Consider the following 17,971-nt stretch of genomic DNA (forward strand, 5'->3'; position numbering starts at 1 on the left):
CAAAAGCAGTTCTAAGAGGGAAGTTTATAGCAATACAATCCTACCTCAAGAAACAAGAAAAATCTCAAATACACAACCTAACCTTACACCTAAGGCAATTAGAGAAAGAAGAAGAAGAACAACAAAAAAACTCCTGCAAAGTTAGCAGAAGGAAAGAAATCATAAAGATCAGAGCAGAAATAAATGATATAGAAACAAAGAAAACAACAGCAAAGATCAATAAAACTAAAATCTGGTTCTTTGGGAAGATAAACAAAATTGATAAACCTTTAGCCAGACTCATCAAGAAAAAGAGGAAGAAGACTCAAATCAATAAAACTGGAAATGAAAAAGGAGAAGTTACAATGGACACCGGAGAAATACAAAGCATCGTAAGAGACTACTACAAGCAACTCTATGCCAATAAAATGGACAACCTGGACGAAATGGACAAATTCTTAGAAAGGTATAACCTTCCAAGACTGAACCAGGAAGAAACAGAAAATATGAACAGACCAATCACAAGTAATGAAATTGAAACTGTGATTTAAAATCTTCCAACAAACAAAAGTCCAGGACCAGATGGCTTCACAGGTGAATTCCATCAAACATCTAGACAAGAGGTAACACCCATCCTTCTCAAACTCTTCCAAAACACTGCAGAGGAAGGAACACTCCCAAACTCATTCTACGAGGCCACCATCACCTTGATACCAGAACCAGACAGAGATACTACAAAAAAAGAAAATTACAGACCAGTATCACTGATGAATGTAGATGCAAAAATCCTTAACAAAATACTAGCAAACAGAATCCAATAACACATTAAAAGGATCACACACCATGATCAAGTGGGATTTACCCTAGGGATGCAAGGACTCTTCAATATATGCAAATCAATCAATGTGATACACCATATTAACAAATTGAAGGATAAAAACCATACGATCATCTCAATAGATGCAGAAAAAGCTTTTGACAAAATTCAACACCCATTTATGATAAAAACTCTCCAGAAAGTGGGCACAGAGGGAACCTACCTCAACATAATAAAGGCCATAAACGACAAACCCACAGCAAACATCACTCTCAATGACAAAAAGCTTAAAGCATTTCCCTTAAGATCAGGAATAAAAAATGGATGCCCACTCTCACCACTTTTATTCAACATAGTACTGGAAGTCCTAGTCAGAACAATTAGGCAGGAAAAGAAAATAAAAGACATCCGAATTGGATGCTACCAGAAAACTACTAGAGCTAATCAATGAATTTGGTAAAGTTGCAGGATACAAAATTAATGCACAGAAATCTCTTGAATTCCTATACACTAACAATGAAAGATCAGAAAGAGAAATTAAGGAAACAATCCCATTCACCATGGCAACAAAAAGAATAAAATACCTAGGAATAAACCTACCTAAGGAGATAAAAGACTTGTACTCAGAAAACTATAAGACACTGATGAAAGAAATCAAACATGACACAAACAGATGGAGATATATACCATGTTCTTCAATTGGAAGAATCAATATTGTGAAAATGACTATACTACCCAAAGCAATCTATAGATTCAATGCAATCCCGATCAAATTACCAATGGCATTTTCTACAGAACTAGAAGAAAAAAATCTTAAAATTTGTATGCAGACACAAAAGACCCCGAATAGCCAAAGCCATCTTGAGGGAAAAAAATGGAGCTGGAGGAATCAGACTCCCTGACTTCACACTATACTACAAAGATACAGTAATCAAGACAATATGGTACGGGCACAAAAACAGAAATATAGATCAATGGAACAGGAGAGAAAGCCCAGAGATAAACCCATGCACCTATGGCCAACTAATCTATGACAAAGGAAGCAGGGATATGCAATGGAGAAAAGACAGTCTCTTCAATAAGTGGTGCTGGGAAAACTGGACAACTACATGTAAAATAATGGAATCAGAACACTCCCTAACACCATACACAAAAATAAACTCAAAATGGATTAAAGACCTAAATGTAAGACGGGACACTATAAAACTCTTAGAGGAAAACATAGGAAGAACACTCTTTGACATAAATCATAGCAAGATCTTTTTTGACCCACCTCCTAGAGTAATGGAAATAAAAACAAAAATAAACAAATGGGACCTAATAAAACTTAAAAGCTTTCGCACAGCAAAGGATACCATAAACAAGATGAAAAGACAACCCTCAGAATGGGAGAAAAATATTTGCAAATAAATCAATGGACAAAGGATTAATCTCCAAAATATATAAAGAGCTCATGCAGCTCTATATTAAAAAAACACAACCCAATCAAAAAATGTTCAGAACACCTAAACAGACATCTCTCTAAAGAAGACATACAGATGGTCGAGAAGCACACGAAAAGCTGTTCAACATCACTAATTATTAGAGAAATGCAAATCAAAACTACAATGAGGTATCACCTCACGCTGGTTAGAATGGGCATCATCAGAAAATCTACAAACAACAAATGCTGGAGAGGGTGTGGAGAAAAGGGAACCCTCTTGCACTGTTGGTGGGAATGTAAATTGATACAGCCACTATGGAGAACAGTATGGAGGTTCCTTATAAAACTAAAAATAGAATCACCATATGATTCAGCAATCCCACTACTGGGCATATACCCAGAGAAAACCATAATTCAAAAAGACACATGTACCCCAATGTTCACTGCAGCACTATTTACAATAGCCAGGACATGGAAGCAACCTAAATGCCCATCGACAGACGAACGGATAAAGAAGATGTGGTATATATACACAATGGAATATTACTCAGCCATAAAAAGGAATGAAATTGGGTCATTTGTGTAGAAGTGGATGGATCTAGACACTGTCATACAAAGTGAAGTAAGTCAGAAAGAGATAAACAAATATCGTATATTAACACATATATGTGGAATCTAGAAAAATGGTACAGATGAACTGGTTTGCAAGGCAGAAACAGAGACACAGATGTAGAGAACAAACGTGTGGACACCAAGGGGGGAAAGTGGTGGGGGGGGGTGGTGGTGGGAGGAATTGGGAGATTGGGATTGACACGTATACAGTAGTATGTATAAAATGGATAACTAATGAGAATCTGCTGTATAAAAAATAAATAAAATAAAATAAAATAAAACTGAAGTTATGAAGGGGTTGAGCTGTTGGTAATGAGAAAGCCAAGGTGGAAGACAAGACCACTGAAAGGGACGTCAAGGGACTAACATTAGGCTATTGGAAGGACTATCAAGTCCAAGGCTGTTCAAATTATTCCAAGAGTCATGCTGGAAAGAGTGAGCTGGGAGCCCAAATCTTGAAGAATGTGAAGAAGTACAACAGGAAGCGTGGTGGTGGGGTGGATGACATGAGATTTAAAGTTCATTGTTTTTATGGAGAAGGGAAACGGTCTGTGTGGGAGATTCTATTTTCCAAAAATGGCCACAGCACTACTTCTGGTCTCCTATGCTCTTCTAGAACCCTACTCCTTTCCCATCAAGAGGAAAGTCTACTTCATCTCCACCTGAATTTGTACAGGCCTTTCTGGCTACCTTTTTGGACAGAATATGGCAGAAGAGCTGATGCATGACTTGTGAGGTTAGGTTATAAAAGTTGACATGGCTTCTGCCTGGTTCTCTAGCTCTTGGGGAACTTGTCTTTGGTAGGCAATTGCCATGCTGGGAAGAAGCCCAAACCAGCCCCCATGGACCAGTGGAGAGGCTCATGTGGAGAGAAACTGAGGCCCCCAGTCAAGAGACAGCTTCAGCAGGACATGTGAGTGAATGAGCTTCTGATTAACGTCATGTCTTCAGCTGAGGTCACAGACACTGTGGAGCTGAGACAAGCTGCCTGAATTCCTGACTTGGAGCCTGTGAGCATTCGACATGGACGTTCCATACCACTAAGTGTTGGGATAATTTGTTATGTATAAAAATAAAAGACAAATTTCTCATTTTCACCAAAAACTTTATTGAACAATATATTCACCCTTTAGTTCCACTACCTTCTGCCATTTTTCAGGCAACTTCATAATTCCATCTTCCTAAAACTTTTTATCTTTTTGAGCAAAGAACTGTTCCAAGTGTCTTTTACAGTCTTCCAGGGAATGGGAAATTTTTCCATTAAGGGAATTTGGTAAAGACCAAAATAAATGGAAATCCGAAAGTGCAATGTCTGGTGAATACAGCAGATGAATCAGAACTTACCAGCCAAGCTGTAACAGTTTTTGCCTGGTCATTAAAGAAACATGTGGTCTTGCATCATCCTGATGGAAAATTATGAATTTTCGGTTGACTAATTCTCGATGCTTTTCGTCGAGTACTGGTTTCAGTTGGTCTAACTGGGAGCAGTACTTGTTGGAATTAATTGTTTGGTTTTCCAGAAGGAGCTCATTACAGAGAACTCCCTTCCAGTCCCACCATATACACAACACCACCTTCTTTGGATGAAGACTGGCCTTTGGTGTGGTCGGTGGTGGTTCATTTCGCTTGCCCCACGATCTCTGCTGTTCCACATTATTGTACAGTATCCACTTTTCATCGCCTGTCAAAATTTGTTTTAAAAACAGAACGTTTTCGTTACATTTCAGTAGAGAATCACACGTGGAAATATGGTCAGGAAGGTTTTTTTTCGCTTATCTTATGTGGGACCCAAACATCAAAGCAATTCACATAACTAAGGTGGTGCAAATGATTTTCAACGCTTGAGTTGGATATTTTGAGTATGTCGGCTATCTCCCGCATGGAGTAACGTTGATTGTTTTCAATGAATGCCTCAATTTGATCGCTATCAACTTCAACGGGTGTCCATGACTGTGGAGCATCGTCCAGTGAGAAATCTCCAGCATGAAACTTTGCAAACCACTTTTGACACGTTCTATCGATCAATCACAGCACCTTCTCCATACACTGCACAAATCTTTTTTTGCGTTTCAGTTGCGGTTTTTTGTTGGTTTTTTTTTTTTTTTTTTTTTTTGCAGTACGCGGGCCTCTCGCTGTTGTGGCCTCTCCCGTTGCGGAGCACAGGCTCCGGACGCGCAGGCTCAGCGGCCGTGGCTCATGGGCCCAGCCGCTCTGCGGCATGTGGGATCTTCCCGGACTGGGGCACGAACCCGTGTCACCTGCATCGGCAGGCGGATTCTCAACCACTGCACCATCAGGGAAGCCCTCAGTTGCGTTTTTACCTTTCTTGAAATAATAAAGCATAATATGCCGAAAATGTTTTTTTTTTCTTCCATCTTCAATATTAAAAGGGCTACATAAAAATTCACCAATTTGGATAAGTTTTTTAAAGAAGGCATGCTGATATGACAGCTGTCATAATACAATCTAACAAAGTTGTTTTGAATGAAGTTAAAGACAACTAAGCGCTACTAGAGCCATCTTATGGAAAAAAAACCGAAGGAACTTTTTGGCCAACACAATAGTTCTAGTCACTACCAGAGCAGTCTGGAAGCAGGCATGAGAACCACAAAGGTACAGGGGAAACAGCTACCTTAAGGGAATGCCAGGTTTTCTGTTAGAGCAGGAGGGGAAGGGACAGCCAGAGAAGAGGCTGTTGCAGGTCAAGGGATTTTGCTGTTTATTTATGTGGAGTTTCAGAAGCCATGGTGAAAGGTAAAGCATGGAGAGGGGATGGAGGCTTGGATTATGGTGGCAGCAGTGGGCACCACGTAGAAGAGTGTAAATTCAGGACATCTCTCTTCCTGAAGGACTGGTTGTGAGGATGCAGGGAAATGGAGAAATCAAGGATGACGCCTAGGTATGCAGGTGACTGAGGATTTCCAACATAAGGAAGCCAGGAATAAGGACAGGGAAAAAATATTCGCCACATATTCTTCAGCAAAGGTTTAATACCCATAATATATAAATGGGTCCTACAAATCAATATTAAAAATTCAGCCAAGAAAAATCTGGCCAAGGATCCTATTTATTCTGTGAATAAGTTGTTCACAAAAATAAATACTAAGGGCCAGTAAGTGTATGAAAATAATAAGTGTTGTAAAAATACTCACTAATATTCAGAGAAATGCAAACTAAATCAATGAAATACGCTTTTTGACCATGTGTAAAAATTAAAAAGACTGAAGATCAATGAGAGGTGTGGCTGTCAACATACTCATATACCAGCAGGAACGGATCCATGAGAGGCGGGTGGAAGTGGTGCCACAGTTTCAGAGGGCAATTTGACAATATCCAGCAATTCTACTTCTACCAGTTTGTGCAAGTTGGTGGTTCAAACCCTATATACTATATATGTATCCAATGAGGAGTTCTAGCCAATAGAACAATGAATAAAGAAAAAATTTCTGTATCTTTGGGTCCCTTTCAAATTAATATTTTTCCTGATTATAAAAACATTTTTTCAAACAATAGAGAAATACATGAAATGAAAAGTCTGTTGTAATTTCATCCCCACTCAAAGATAACCACTGTTAAGCAGTCTGATGCTCATACATGACTGTTTTACATACATCTGCATTGTAAGCCATATATATATATATATATATATATATATATAATTTGATAAACTATACCTTGTGTAATGATTACCACAGTCAATCCAATTAACATTATCATTTCACATAGTTATCATTTGTATGTGTGTGGTGGGGTGTGTGAGAACTCTGAGGACCTATTACCAAATTTCAAGTATATATTATGTTACTATTAACATGGTTACCATGCTATACATTAGATCTCTAGAACTTATTCACCTTATAACTGAAAGTTTGTACATTTTGATGTACATCTCCCCATTTCCCCAACTCTCCAGCCTCTGGCAACCACCATTCTACTCTCTTAAGTTCAACTTTTTTAGATTTCACATAGAAGTGATATCATGCAACATCTGTCTTCTTGTGTCTGGCTTATTTCACTTAGCATAACGGCCTACAAGTTCATTCACATTGCCACAAATGACAGAACTTCCTTCTTTTTTATGGCTGAATCGTATTCCTTTTGTATATACACCATAACTTCTTTATCCATTCATTCGTCAATGGACACTTACGCTGTTTCCATAGCTTGGCTCTTGTGAATAATGCTAAAATGAAAGATGTCTCTTTGAGATACTCATTTAGTTTCCTTTGGATATAAATACCAGAACTGGGACTGCTGGATCACATGGTAGTTCTATTTTTAATGTCTTGAGAAACCTCTACACTGTTTTCCACAGTGGCTGCACCATTTTACATTCCCACCAACAGTGCACAAGGATTCCCTTTTCTCCACATATTCACCGACACGTGTTGTCTCTTGTCTTTTTGATGACAGCCATTCTGACAGTTGTAAGGTGATAATCTCATTGTGGTTTTGATCTGCATTTTCCTGATGATCAGTGATATTGAGCATCTTTTCATGTACCTGTTGCCCATTTGTATGTCTTCTTTGAAGAAATGTCTATTCAGTTCCTTTGCCCATTTTTCAATTGCGTTATCTGCTTTTTTGCTATTGAGTTATAAGGGTTCCTTATATATTTTGCATATTAACCCCTTATTATACATGGTTTGCAAATAGTTTCTCCTATTCTGTTGCCTTTTCATTTTTTCCATTATTTCCTCTGCTGTGCAGAAGCTTTTGTTTGATGTACTCCCACTTGTTTACTCTCACTTTTGTTGCCTGTGTTTTTGGTGTCATATGCAAAAATAATCACTGCCAAGATGAATGTCAAGATTATTCCCTATATTTTCTTCTAAGAGTTTTAAAATTTTAGGTCTTATATTTAAGTCCTTAATCCATTTTGAGTTTATTTTTGTGTACAGTGTAAGATAAGGGTCCAATTTCATTATTTTGCACGTGGATAGCCAGTTTTCTCAACATCATTTATTAAAGAGACTATTTTTTTCCCCTTGTGTATTCCTGGAGCCCTTGTCAAATATTAGTTGATCACGTACAAGGGTTTATTTCTGGGCTTCTCTATTCTGTTCTATTGACCTATATGTCTGCTTTTACACTGAAACTGTAGTTTTGGCTACTTTAGCTTTGTAATATAGTTTGAAATCAGGAAATGTGATTCTCCAAGCTTTATTCTTCTTTCTCAATACTGCTTTGGCAATTTGGGGTATCTTGTGGTTCCATGCAAATTTTAGGATTGTCTGTTCTAGTTTTGAAAAAATGCCATTGGAATTTTGGTAGGGACTGAACTGAATCTGTAAATCACTTTGGGTAGAATGGACATTTTAACAATATTAATTCTTCTAGTCCATGAACATGGGATATCTTTCCATTTATTTGTGTCCTCTTCAATTTCTTTCATCATTGTTTTATTATAGTTTTCAGTAAACAGATCTTCCACCTCCTGGTTAAATTTATCTCTAAGTACTTTATTCTTTTTGATGCTATTATAAATAGGATTGTTTTCTTAACTTCTTTTTTGGATACTCTGTTGTTAGTGTACAGAAATGCAACTGATTTCTGTATGTTGATTTTATATCCTACAACTTTACTAAATTCATTTATTAGTTATAACAGTTTTTTGGCAGAGTCTTTAAGATTTTCTATATAAGAGATCATGACATCTGCAAACAGATTTTACCTCTTCCTTTCTGATGTAGATGTCTTTTATTTCTTTTTCTTGCCTAATTGCTCTGGCTAGACTTTCCAGCACTACGTTGAATAGAAGTAGTGAGAGTGGGCACCCTCGTCTTGTTCCTGGTCTTAGAGGAGCTTTCAACCTTTCACCATTCATTATGTATGACGTTAGCTGTGGGTCTGTCATATGTGGCCTTTATTATGTTGAGGTACATTCCTTCTATACTTAATTTATTGAATGTTTTTATCATGAAAGGATGTTACAATATACATATGTAAATAAATATAAATGTAAATATATAAAGAAAATATTAACAAAACTAAAGGGAAAAACAGACAGCAATATAATCATAGTATAGGACTTCAATGCCCTGCTTTCAACAATGGGTAGATCATCCAGAAAGAAAATCAGTAACACTGAACTTGAACTACACTTTAGATCAGATGGATCTAACAGACATATAAGGAACATTCCATCCAACAGCAGAATACACAGTATGCTCAGGTATAAACAGAACATTCTCCAGGACGGATCATATGTTAGTCCACAAAACAAGTCTTAAAAATTTAAGAAGACCGATATTACATCAAGTATATTTTCTGATAACAATGGTATGAAACTAGAAATCAATAAGAGGAGGAAAATTGAAAAATTCACAGATCTGTGGAAATTAACACATTCTTGAACAACCAGTAGGTCAAGGAAGAAGTCAAAAAGAAAATCAAAAGGTATCTTCAGGCAAACAAAAATGAAAATGCAACATACAAAAACTTATGGGGGGCTTCCCTGGTGGCGCAGTGGTTGAGAGTCCGCCTGCCAATGCAGGGGACACGGGTTCGTGCCCTGGTCCGGGAAGATCCCACATGCCGCGGAGCAGCTGGGCCCGTGAGCCATGGCCGCTGAGCCTGCGCGTCCGGAGCCTGTGCTCCGCAACGGGAGAGGCCACAACAGTGAGAGGCCCGCGTACCACAAAAAACAAAACAAAACAAAACAAAAAAACTTATGGGATGCAATAAAAGCAGTTCTAAGAGTGAAGTTTATAGCAATAAATTCCTACATTAAAAAAAGAAAAATCTCAAATAAACAACATAACTTTACACTTAAAGGAACCAGGAAAAGAACACACTAAGCCCAAAGGTAGGAAAAGGAAAGAAATAACAAAAGATTGGAGCAGAAATAAATGAAACAGAGATGAGAAATTCAATAAAAAAGATCTACGAAACCACATTGGTTGTTTGAAAAGATCAACAAAATGGACAGACCTTCAGGTAGACTAAGCAAGAGAAAAAGAGAGATGACTCAAAAAAAATTACAAACAAGAGATGAGATATAACTGATATTACAGATATACAAAGAATTGTAAGTGACTACTAGGAACAATTATACGATTAGATAACCTGGAAAAAAATGGATACATTCTTAGAAACCTACAACTTACCAAGACTGTATCATGATGAAACAGAGAATCTGAACAGACAAATGTGAGACGAGACTGTGAGTCAGTAATCAAAAACATCCCAACAAAAGCTTGGGACCAGATGGCTTCACTGGTGAATTCTACTAAACATTTAGAAAAGAATTAATGGCAACCCTTCTCAAACTCTTTCAAAAAACTGAAGGGAAAGGAACACTTCCCAACTCCTTTTACAAGGACAGCATCACCCTAATACTGAAACCAGACAAGGACACCACAAGAGAAGAAAATCACAGGCCAATATCCCTGATGAATACTGATGCAAAAAACTTCAACAGAGTATTAGCAAACTGAATTCAACAATACATTAAAAAGGTCGTATACCTTGATCAACTGGGATTTATTCCAGGGATGCAAGGATGGTTCAACATTCCCAAATCAATGTGATATACCACGTTAACAAGATGAAGACTAAAAATCATACGATTATCTCAATAGATGCAGAAAAAGCATCTGACAAAATTCAACATCCTTTTTCTTCACAAAGATCCCAATATGTTGGATAGTAAAATGTCTTCCAAATAATGAAAGAAATGTGAAATTATATTTCATTATGAGTAATAAATACATTGTTTTATTTTCATTTTTAAACTGATATATGGAACTTTCATCAGAAGACTTAACTGCAAAGATAATTTATATAACATCAAGCTTACAAAAAAATCACTGCACTGGTTTTTCAAATTATACCAGCTCAATGGCTTACTTAAGCTTGCTAAAGGAACACAAATATTTTACTGACAAGTTACAATTTACTTATTATGAAGGGGGAAAATGACATTCATGGAAGTCTACTATTTTAGTCTAAGGAATGAGAAATTTATTACAAAGTTATGCAACTAAGCAGCAAAGAAACAAAACTTCTAGAAGCAGCAGTGGTTTCAAATTAGCAAAAATGAAAGGAATAGAATGTTAAAATTTAGATAAGAAACAGTCACATGAAAAAAAAGACCTATTTCCAAAACTGGGAAATAAGGTTGTAGGTCCTACAGACTAAATGAAAAGTGACTAGACATGCAGATGTCCTTAAGAAGGACCAGCAGGAAGTGGTGAGGGTATTTCAAACGTAAGAGATATAAATGTATTAAAACAGCAGGAGACTATATCCCTTTTTGGTAAATACCAGATGGGATTCTAAAACAAGACAAAGTCAGGAGCTATGCACACAGAGCTGTCAGTCAGGGTGAAGCATCAAGTGCAAAGATACAAACTGGACTTTGATTCGTTTAGGGTTTATTTTGTTTTTAACGACGTCAACTGAAGGACACGTCTTATGAGCGCCGGTGAGCACGTCTGAGAGTACTGGGGCTCTCCCGAGTCGTGGCTGTGGCCCAGAAGGGGACTTGGTAGTCACAGCAGCTCCAGGCCAAAGGGAGACAGCTGCCAATGAAGGGCCTGTCTTCTAACCCCTAATCTAGATTTTTTCTATTATCAAAATCTCAGGGGTTGAGTTCAGAACAATCTGGGGCTTAATATGTCACTTTTGGGATTATCTGAAAATTCCTCCATGAAAAGAATTTCTCTGAACTTGGATTCATTTAAGATATTTTTTAACAACAAGAGCCCTGCAGGGCTCAAAGATAAAGAGCAACAAATGTACCACTCATTAGCGGCATCATAAATTAGGCTTCCTGCTTGACGTCTCATGTCTGCTGAGAACCCAGGTGTGTCTTCACATGCACAGGCTCTGGGCTTGAGCCTAACAAATGCAAAATGAAAAGGATGACACAACAGAAGCAGACCCATGAGTCTCACGCTGTGTCAAGACTACACAGTTACCTCTCCCACCAGGAAGGTGAGAAGGAAGCTGGTACCTCTTTCGCTATACAAACACTTCTGAGGACCAACAGAAGATATGGTTGGAAACTTTACTTTTGGTTAGAATTTATAATTAGAAAACAATTCCTGGAAAATGACACAGCTAGTAGACATCATGTCTTCAAAGACAAGATCATCTGGGAAACATCCTCACTATCAAGTGTTAAAGTTAGAAAAAGTGGGATATAATGAGATTCCCACTCATTAAAAGAAACCAACCATACCCACATCACAGATGAAGACACTGGAGTGAATGAAGATGTTAAAAATGACCGTCTGGGGCCATGCAATCTGTTTGGGGCCATGGAATCAGGCACAATGTCTAAAAATAAGCCAACAAAGGCTTTTTCATATGATACGAGGGAGAAGACTGATAAGGATGTTTTTTCCTCTTTACGTGATGCTGGGTCGAGAAGCCACAGGTCAGCCTCTCCTCAGAGAAGACAGGCACTGTCTGATTACTTCACTCTGAAGGAGGGTGCCGGGTTTTATGGCCAGACTCTGCATCTTTTTCTGTGCACACTTTTTCTGAAGGAAACAAACTCATCTTGAAACCAAGTTAACTTAGCTCCTTGTTGGGAGGTTTTAACATCTGAATTCTTTTAAAGTGTGGCACTTGATACGAAAGATGTATGTTACAAAGACAGATGTTTTACTTCAATCTTTGATAAAACTGATTTGTTCTGAAGATATAAGTGGTAGACTTACCCAGAAGATGATTAATATCTTCTCCATTGGTCAGGGTCATACTGTCTACTTCCTGCACCAAATAAATATGAAAACAAAAAATAAGAATCAAATTTCTCAAAAATTCAAACAGAAAAAATGGCACATTTCTAAGTATGTATAAAAACAACACCTGAGTTATATTTGGGGCCAGAACTTTATTCTCCTTTCAGCTCTGGCCACCATAATTATTCCATTAAAGTGGGAAGCAGTTAATTAAGAGGCAGCCCTGTGAGTGGAAGGAAGCAGTGTCAAACCTGCTCCCCTCAACTCCAGTTCCAACCGTCTGCACTGCGCCTGCACAGTCGCTGGTGTCAGTGAAGTCTGGAAATGGCCTTTCACGTGGAGACGGCTCGTGGGACATTCTGCTGAGTGCGGAAAAGCGCGAGCGTGGTTCCCTCCGCAGCAGAGCCCAGGGCTGCCTTGCCCCTGCCCGTGGGGCTGCTGCCCACTTTCCACCGTGCTCACAGATGATGGGCAGTCTTGTCACCCACACCCCCAGGAGGGTAGCAGGAGGTCACAGCAGTGGCCAGAATGAGGTTTCCAGGCCCCACCCTTGTTATCACAGATGATCGGAGGCAGCTTTACAACAGCCCAGGCCTCCTACAGAATTACCACCGAGAAGTGAAAATCTGAAGAAATCACAGGCAAATTTGTGGCTACTGACTGTGGAATTTAACACATCATTTCTCACCAACAGCATGGAAGAGGTTAAACCGTTCTCACTTTGGCTGCCGGCTAGCATTTTAAAAGTTCCGAAAGCTTTGATGTTCACCCCCTTAGTGAGTGGAGGTTCACACCTCTGCTGGTCCAGGGTCCCCACCCCTAGTTCACTGGATCTCAGCCCAGAAAGGTTTCACAGGCTTGTGATTCTCACCTCTCTCGGCTGGCCTGGCCCAAATGGAACGGCTTGCCTCTCATCAGGCCAGGGGGCGGCCGTGGGAAACCTCCCAACTTCTGGGCAGTAACTGAATACTCTCATTTTGAGGCATTCTTAGTTCTTCACCAATAGGAAGAATTTTGCCTGTTGACTCTGCCCTGGAAATAGTGACAACTTTCTGCTTGGACTACCTTAGTATCTCCAAAAAATACTAAAACAGGAGTTCAAAAGTAGACAAAACCCAGCAAAAAATGTGCTGGCCAAGTGAAGATGACATAATTCAATCATAGCATAAAAATGAAAAAGTGGATTACCTAACCTGAAAAAACATATTCCTGTCCCAATAAAAGACTTTATGTATACGTGTGTGTGTGTGTATGTACGAAACGTATTCTACTTGGAAACATCTGCAATTAGGAAACATACGTGCGCTGCAGTAGCATTTTTCTGAGCACCCTCCACGTCAGGCAACATGCAAGCGCACACACTCCGGCTGTTTACGTGAGTCCTGCCGGAACTTCCACCACCGCACTCCTCAATTCCGAAGTCTGACACCAACTCAGCGCTCAGCACCTCAATTCGCCTCTGACCTGAGGCCTCCCAGAGGAAGTTTTTCAGCCCCAGCTCTCTGGCACTAGCACCCCTTGACATTGGTGTGGCTGCTGTGGCCCCAACAGAGCAGGGGTTTCCTTCAAAGACCCCTTATCAGACATACGTGCTGGGTCTACAGGGAAAACACCCCCAAGGCACCGGCACCAGCTCGGGAACCGCCGACACCTGAAAGAGGAGTCGCAGCCGCACCTCTGGCCTCATTCCCTGAGCCGATGGTTCCTGAAGTCCACGTATCGACCTGGGTCCTGTGACCTGCACTTGAGGTTTGGTAGTGAGACCCCCGGGGCCCAGAGCTCAGGTCACTGGCAGAGGGGGAAGAAGGGGAGAGAGAGCACGTTTCCCCGGGGGCCTCTGCTCTGCCAACGTGCCCGCAGCCCAAGACCAGGCGGGAAGACTCAGCAGACGCGCACAGGCCTTGCTGGCATGTGTCCTCGACCCCTCGCATCAGCCCCGGGTGGTGGCAACACCTGGCCTTGCACTCCTGCAGGTGACTTTTCACCCTCCTTCCCCCAGACCCAACCACTTCCCTGAATCAGTCCCCCCAGCACCTTAAACCCCGCCAGACCAACGAGGAGCCCCTCGGTCTCCAGTCACCAGCTGCCTGCTGGCGCTCTGGTGCAGTCCCACTGGGACACCGCCGCCCCCAGCCTCCCAAAGGCCCCCAGCGTCCGGGTGTCCCCGTCCTTCTGCACTGACTGACCTGCTCACTCTCAGGCCTGCGTCTGTCCGCTGCTCTCTTCAGCGACGGCACGCAGCCTGAGCTCCGCCTCCACAGGGCCCAGTCCACACACGTAGGGTACGTGAACACGGGCAGCACCTGGGCCTCCGCACGACCGGCAGGGCTCCGGCCGCTCCCCAGGGGGCCAGCTGTCAAGTTACGTGGGGTCTCAAGAGGAAGATTCCTCCCCAGCAGGGAACCAGGGCTGATGGTGAGTATCCATGCTTCCGCCCTAAGGAAAGTCACTCTGCTTTTCTGATTTGCACGAGGAGAAACTGCCAGACACTACTCCTGTCTGCCAACAGAATTTGAAGAAACTTCTTTGTTTACTGTAGATCCAAGGAAAACTGTTTCTCCTTCTTCAATGTTAACATGCTCCTGAAATTTTTGCCATCACAAGGAAGTAAGGACGAAGCCAACATTCACGACCTTCTCTCCTTGGCCCTTGGCCGGCAACCAGAGGAAACTTTGACCAGGTTGAGGGCAATGCCCTGGATAGGACTTGGAGTTTAAGCAATGGCTTCTGGTCTTGTGGTCAAGTGACGGCTGAACTCATACAGGCCAAGCCTGCACAGTCAAGCTTTGCTTTGCTTCCTTCCTTTATTTTATTTTTAAAACACAGCTTTAACTGAGGAACAGTTGGCTTTGTTTGCTTTTTAATAGAAAAACAACTCTAATAAAACAGATCAACGTAAAAATATTAAGAGAAACACTAGAGTTAACACCAGGAGAGGAACAAGATCTAAGAAAGGACAACGGTAAGGGCCACCAGAGGCTGAGTCCATCGATACTTTCTCTCCAGCCCTCACCACAGCCTGCAGGAAGAGCCCGGCCCCAGGTCAGAGGTCAGGGAACAGCCCCAGGGGATCTGTGATTTGCTCAGGCTAGGCCTCTGGCAGGTGATGGACCCAGGTTTCAAGACAGCTTCTGCCTGTCTGGACCCAAGTGAAGTAAGAAAAGAAAGTGTGTAGCATGTACTATTCTACAGGCTTCAAATTCAAGGACGCACCAGGCCCAACGCCACCCAGCGTGGGGCAACACGGGGCCTGCACCTGATGGTGCGTCCCAAGGACACAGGTCTGCCTCTTATGCACTCTGCAGGGCCACTGTCCCAGAGTGAAAAAGCAGCAGCAAAGGACCTCGGGGCTCAGAGCTGGAAGGACACTAGGGGTACCTGGGCCGGACACCCGACGATGAGGCCCAGGGGTGGTGGAGGAGCCGTTTGAGATGACACGCCCTCTAGAGGACGGCCTGGTGTTGGCCAAGTGCTCCCCCGCAGGCACCTGAGGTCACGGCCTCTTCCACCCGGTGCCCCGGTGCCCCGACTCGACCTGCAGCCTCCCACCCTGGCTCTCCTGACCCCTGAGGCCCAGCAGGAGGGAGAGGGCACAGGACAGGGAGCGCAGGCTGGTGCGGGGAAGGGAGACGGCTGGAGAGGCGCTGGCAGGGGCCTGTCTCCTGGCTTTGGGAGCGGGCTCTGGAGGGAGGGCTGACCCTGGCCACGCCGGGCCAGGCAGCTAAAGATGGCGCCCAGCTCCCCCGCCCTTCGCGCTCTCCTGGGGGCCTGACTTGGGGACCAGCATCGCACTCGTATCTGGAATGGGGGATCCGGGCCCCCACCCGGCTCCAAGCCCACCACACAAGGCCTCGAGACCCCAGGGCCAGCACCGAGACCCAAACCCAGTTAGAACCGCACGACGCTTCCTCCCTGCTCCGCACTGAAGGCCGCGGGCTCTGGGCACGTGGATGACAGTCTGCTGACCGACGGCCGCCCCTCCCGGCATCACCCTGCTCAGGACACCAAGGGCGTCTTGCTTGGCGCTCACGAGGGGAGAGCGCGGCCGGGGAAGGGCCGCTCCTGCCCCGCCACGGCTGCGGGTCCTGCTGTGGCCTCCAGCGTACGTCCTTGCCCCTCTCCTCGGGCCCCTCCTCCTCAGACCCCTCGTGTAACCCAGCAGGTGTGGGGGGGTGAGCCCTGCCTTTTTGCTTCCAGGCCTCCGCATATCCGTCCAGGTTCCTCCTTCTCTCAGAAACACCTTCCCCCTGGTTCCCCTGAGGAAGGCCCACCATTGTCAACAGTGAGAAGCTGAAATTCTGCCTGCTTCCAAGCAGTGGCACTGCCCAGCTAGAGGGGATGGGGCTGACGGACGAGTGCCATCGGCAGCGTGTCCCTGTGCACTGCGCAGGCGTGACGGATGGACAGCCCCCCAGCCCGGTGTCTGAGGGGCTGCGCCCTCGGCCGTGAGTCCACAGCACTGCTATCACCTTCTGACTCCAGAGCGTACACAGACCTGCCTATGGTTTTCCGGGTGCCCTGTCTGCGATTCAGTCAACCTCAGCACCTTCTCGCTGTGAAGTCATGGAAAGGAGCTATTTTCCCTGCTCGCCGACACGGCGCTACGCGACCGTTCAGATGACATAGCTGGCACGAGGAGGAAGTAACCCCGTCCCAACAACAGACCAGGGGTTCTCAGAAGATGGGACGTTACTCACATTGTTCCACCAGCCCACCTGGAAGTTTCAGGTGACAGTGGGCGGCGTCACTTGTGAGGGCAGAGACTGCAGGTGAAGTGAGCTCAAAGGAACAGCTGCAGCAACTGCGAGTCTAGCTCTGGGAAGCTTTCCTCTCCCCCCAGGGATGGGCATTTCGGAAACAGTCATCATGAACTTTGACCTCACGGAACCGTACAACGGACTCCTAACATTAGGTAAGTGCAGATTCTACCAAGAACCAGCGGGAAGAACTCAGCCCCCCACAGGCCACCGCGGGGCGAGCAGTCCACACACAGCCGGACTTGGGAGTCCACGGCCACAACGTAGTACTAAATTCATCCTGATGCGTTCAAACCAGGTATCTGTATCACACACAGAAGAAGCAAAGCGTTCATCTTACTTCCCAGATCACGCCGTTAAGGCTCTTATGTATAAAAACCAAGTCATAGAACATAAGAAAATGCTTCTACTGGAAGCATGCTACTGTTTGTGTTCTTATTTTATTAGAAGGATGTATGTATATGTAGCCTTTACAAGAGCCTTCCTTTGAGTAAATTACAAAAAACTGGGTCTTGAACAGATGAATAAATTGCTGGAAAATGAATAAAGCGGTGAGCAGAGCCAGGCTAGCACCGAGCATGGCAATCACGTCTCCACTTCACTAGGCAAAGCACTAAGATCTATCAGTACATTTATCTGTTTATTTACTTGTAAACATACAACCTATTTCCAAAACAGCTGCGAGGCA

At 43.0% G+C, this 17,971-nt stretch overlaps 1 protein-coding gene across 7 annotated transcripts in view; it reads right to left on the minus strand.

The window, feature by feature from the left end:
• The window catches only part of FAM120B (family with sequence similarity 120 member B), a 116,446-nt gene that overhangs the window by 40,681 nt on the left and 57,794 nt on the right, over nt 1–17,971 (minus strand). For 5 of the 7 annotated variants that reach the window (XR_003681578.2, XM_028494750.2, XM_028494752.2 and 2 more), the window contains one exon: nt 12,503–12,554. Coding sequence is in view for 6 of the 7 variants with exons in the window: in XM_028494750.2 (XP_028350551.1) it covers nt 12,514–12,554 (41 nt within the window). In the remaining variant the exon portion in view is untranslated. Of the gene's footprint in view, nt 1–3,087; nt 4,513–9,952; nt 11,676–12,502; nt 12,555–17,971 lie in introns of those variants that run through there. The other 2 variants (XM_055087399.1, XM_028494748.2) reach the window with 2 other exon arrangements.

The sequence above is a fragment of the Physeter macrocephalus genome, chromosome 10, assembly GCF_002837175.3.
Source record: "Physeter macrocephalus isolate SW-GA chromosome 10, ASM283717v5, whole genome shotgun sequence".
In the NCBI taxonomy this organism is placed as follows: domain Eukaryota; kingdom Metazoa; phylum Chordata; class Mammalia; order Artiodactyla; family Physeteridae; genus Physeter; species Physeter macrocephalus.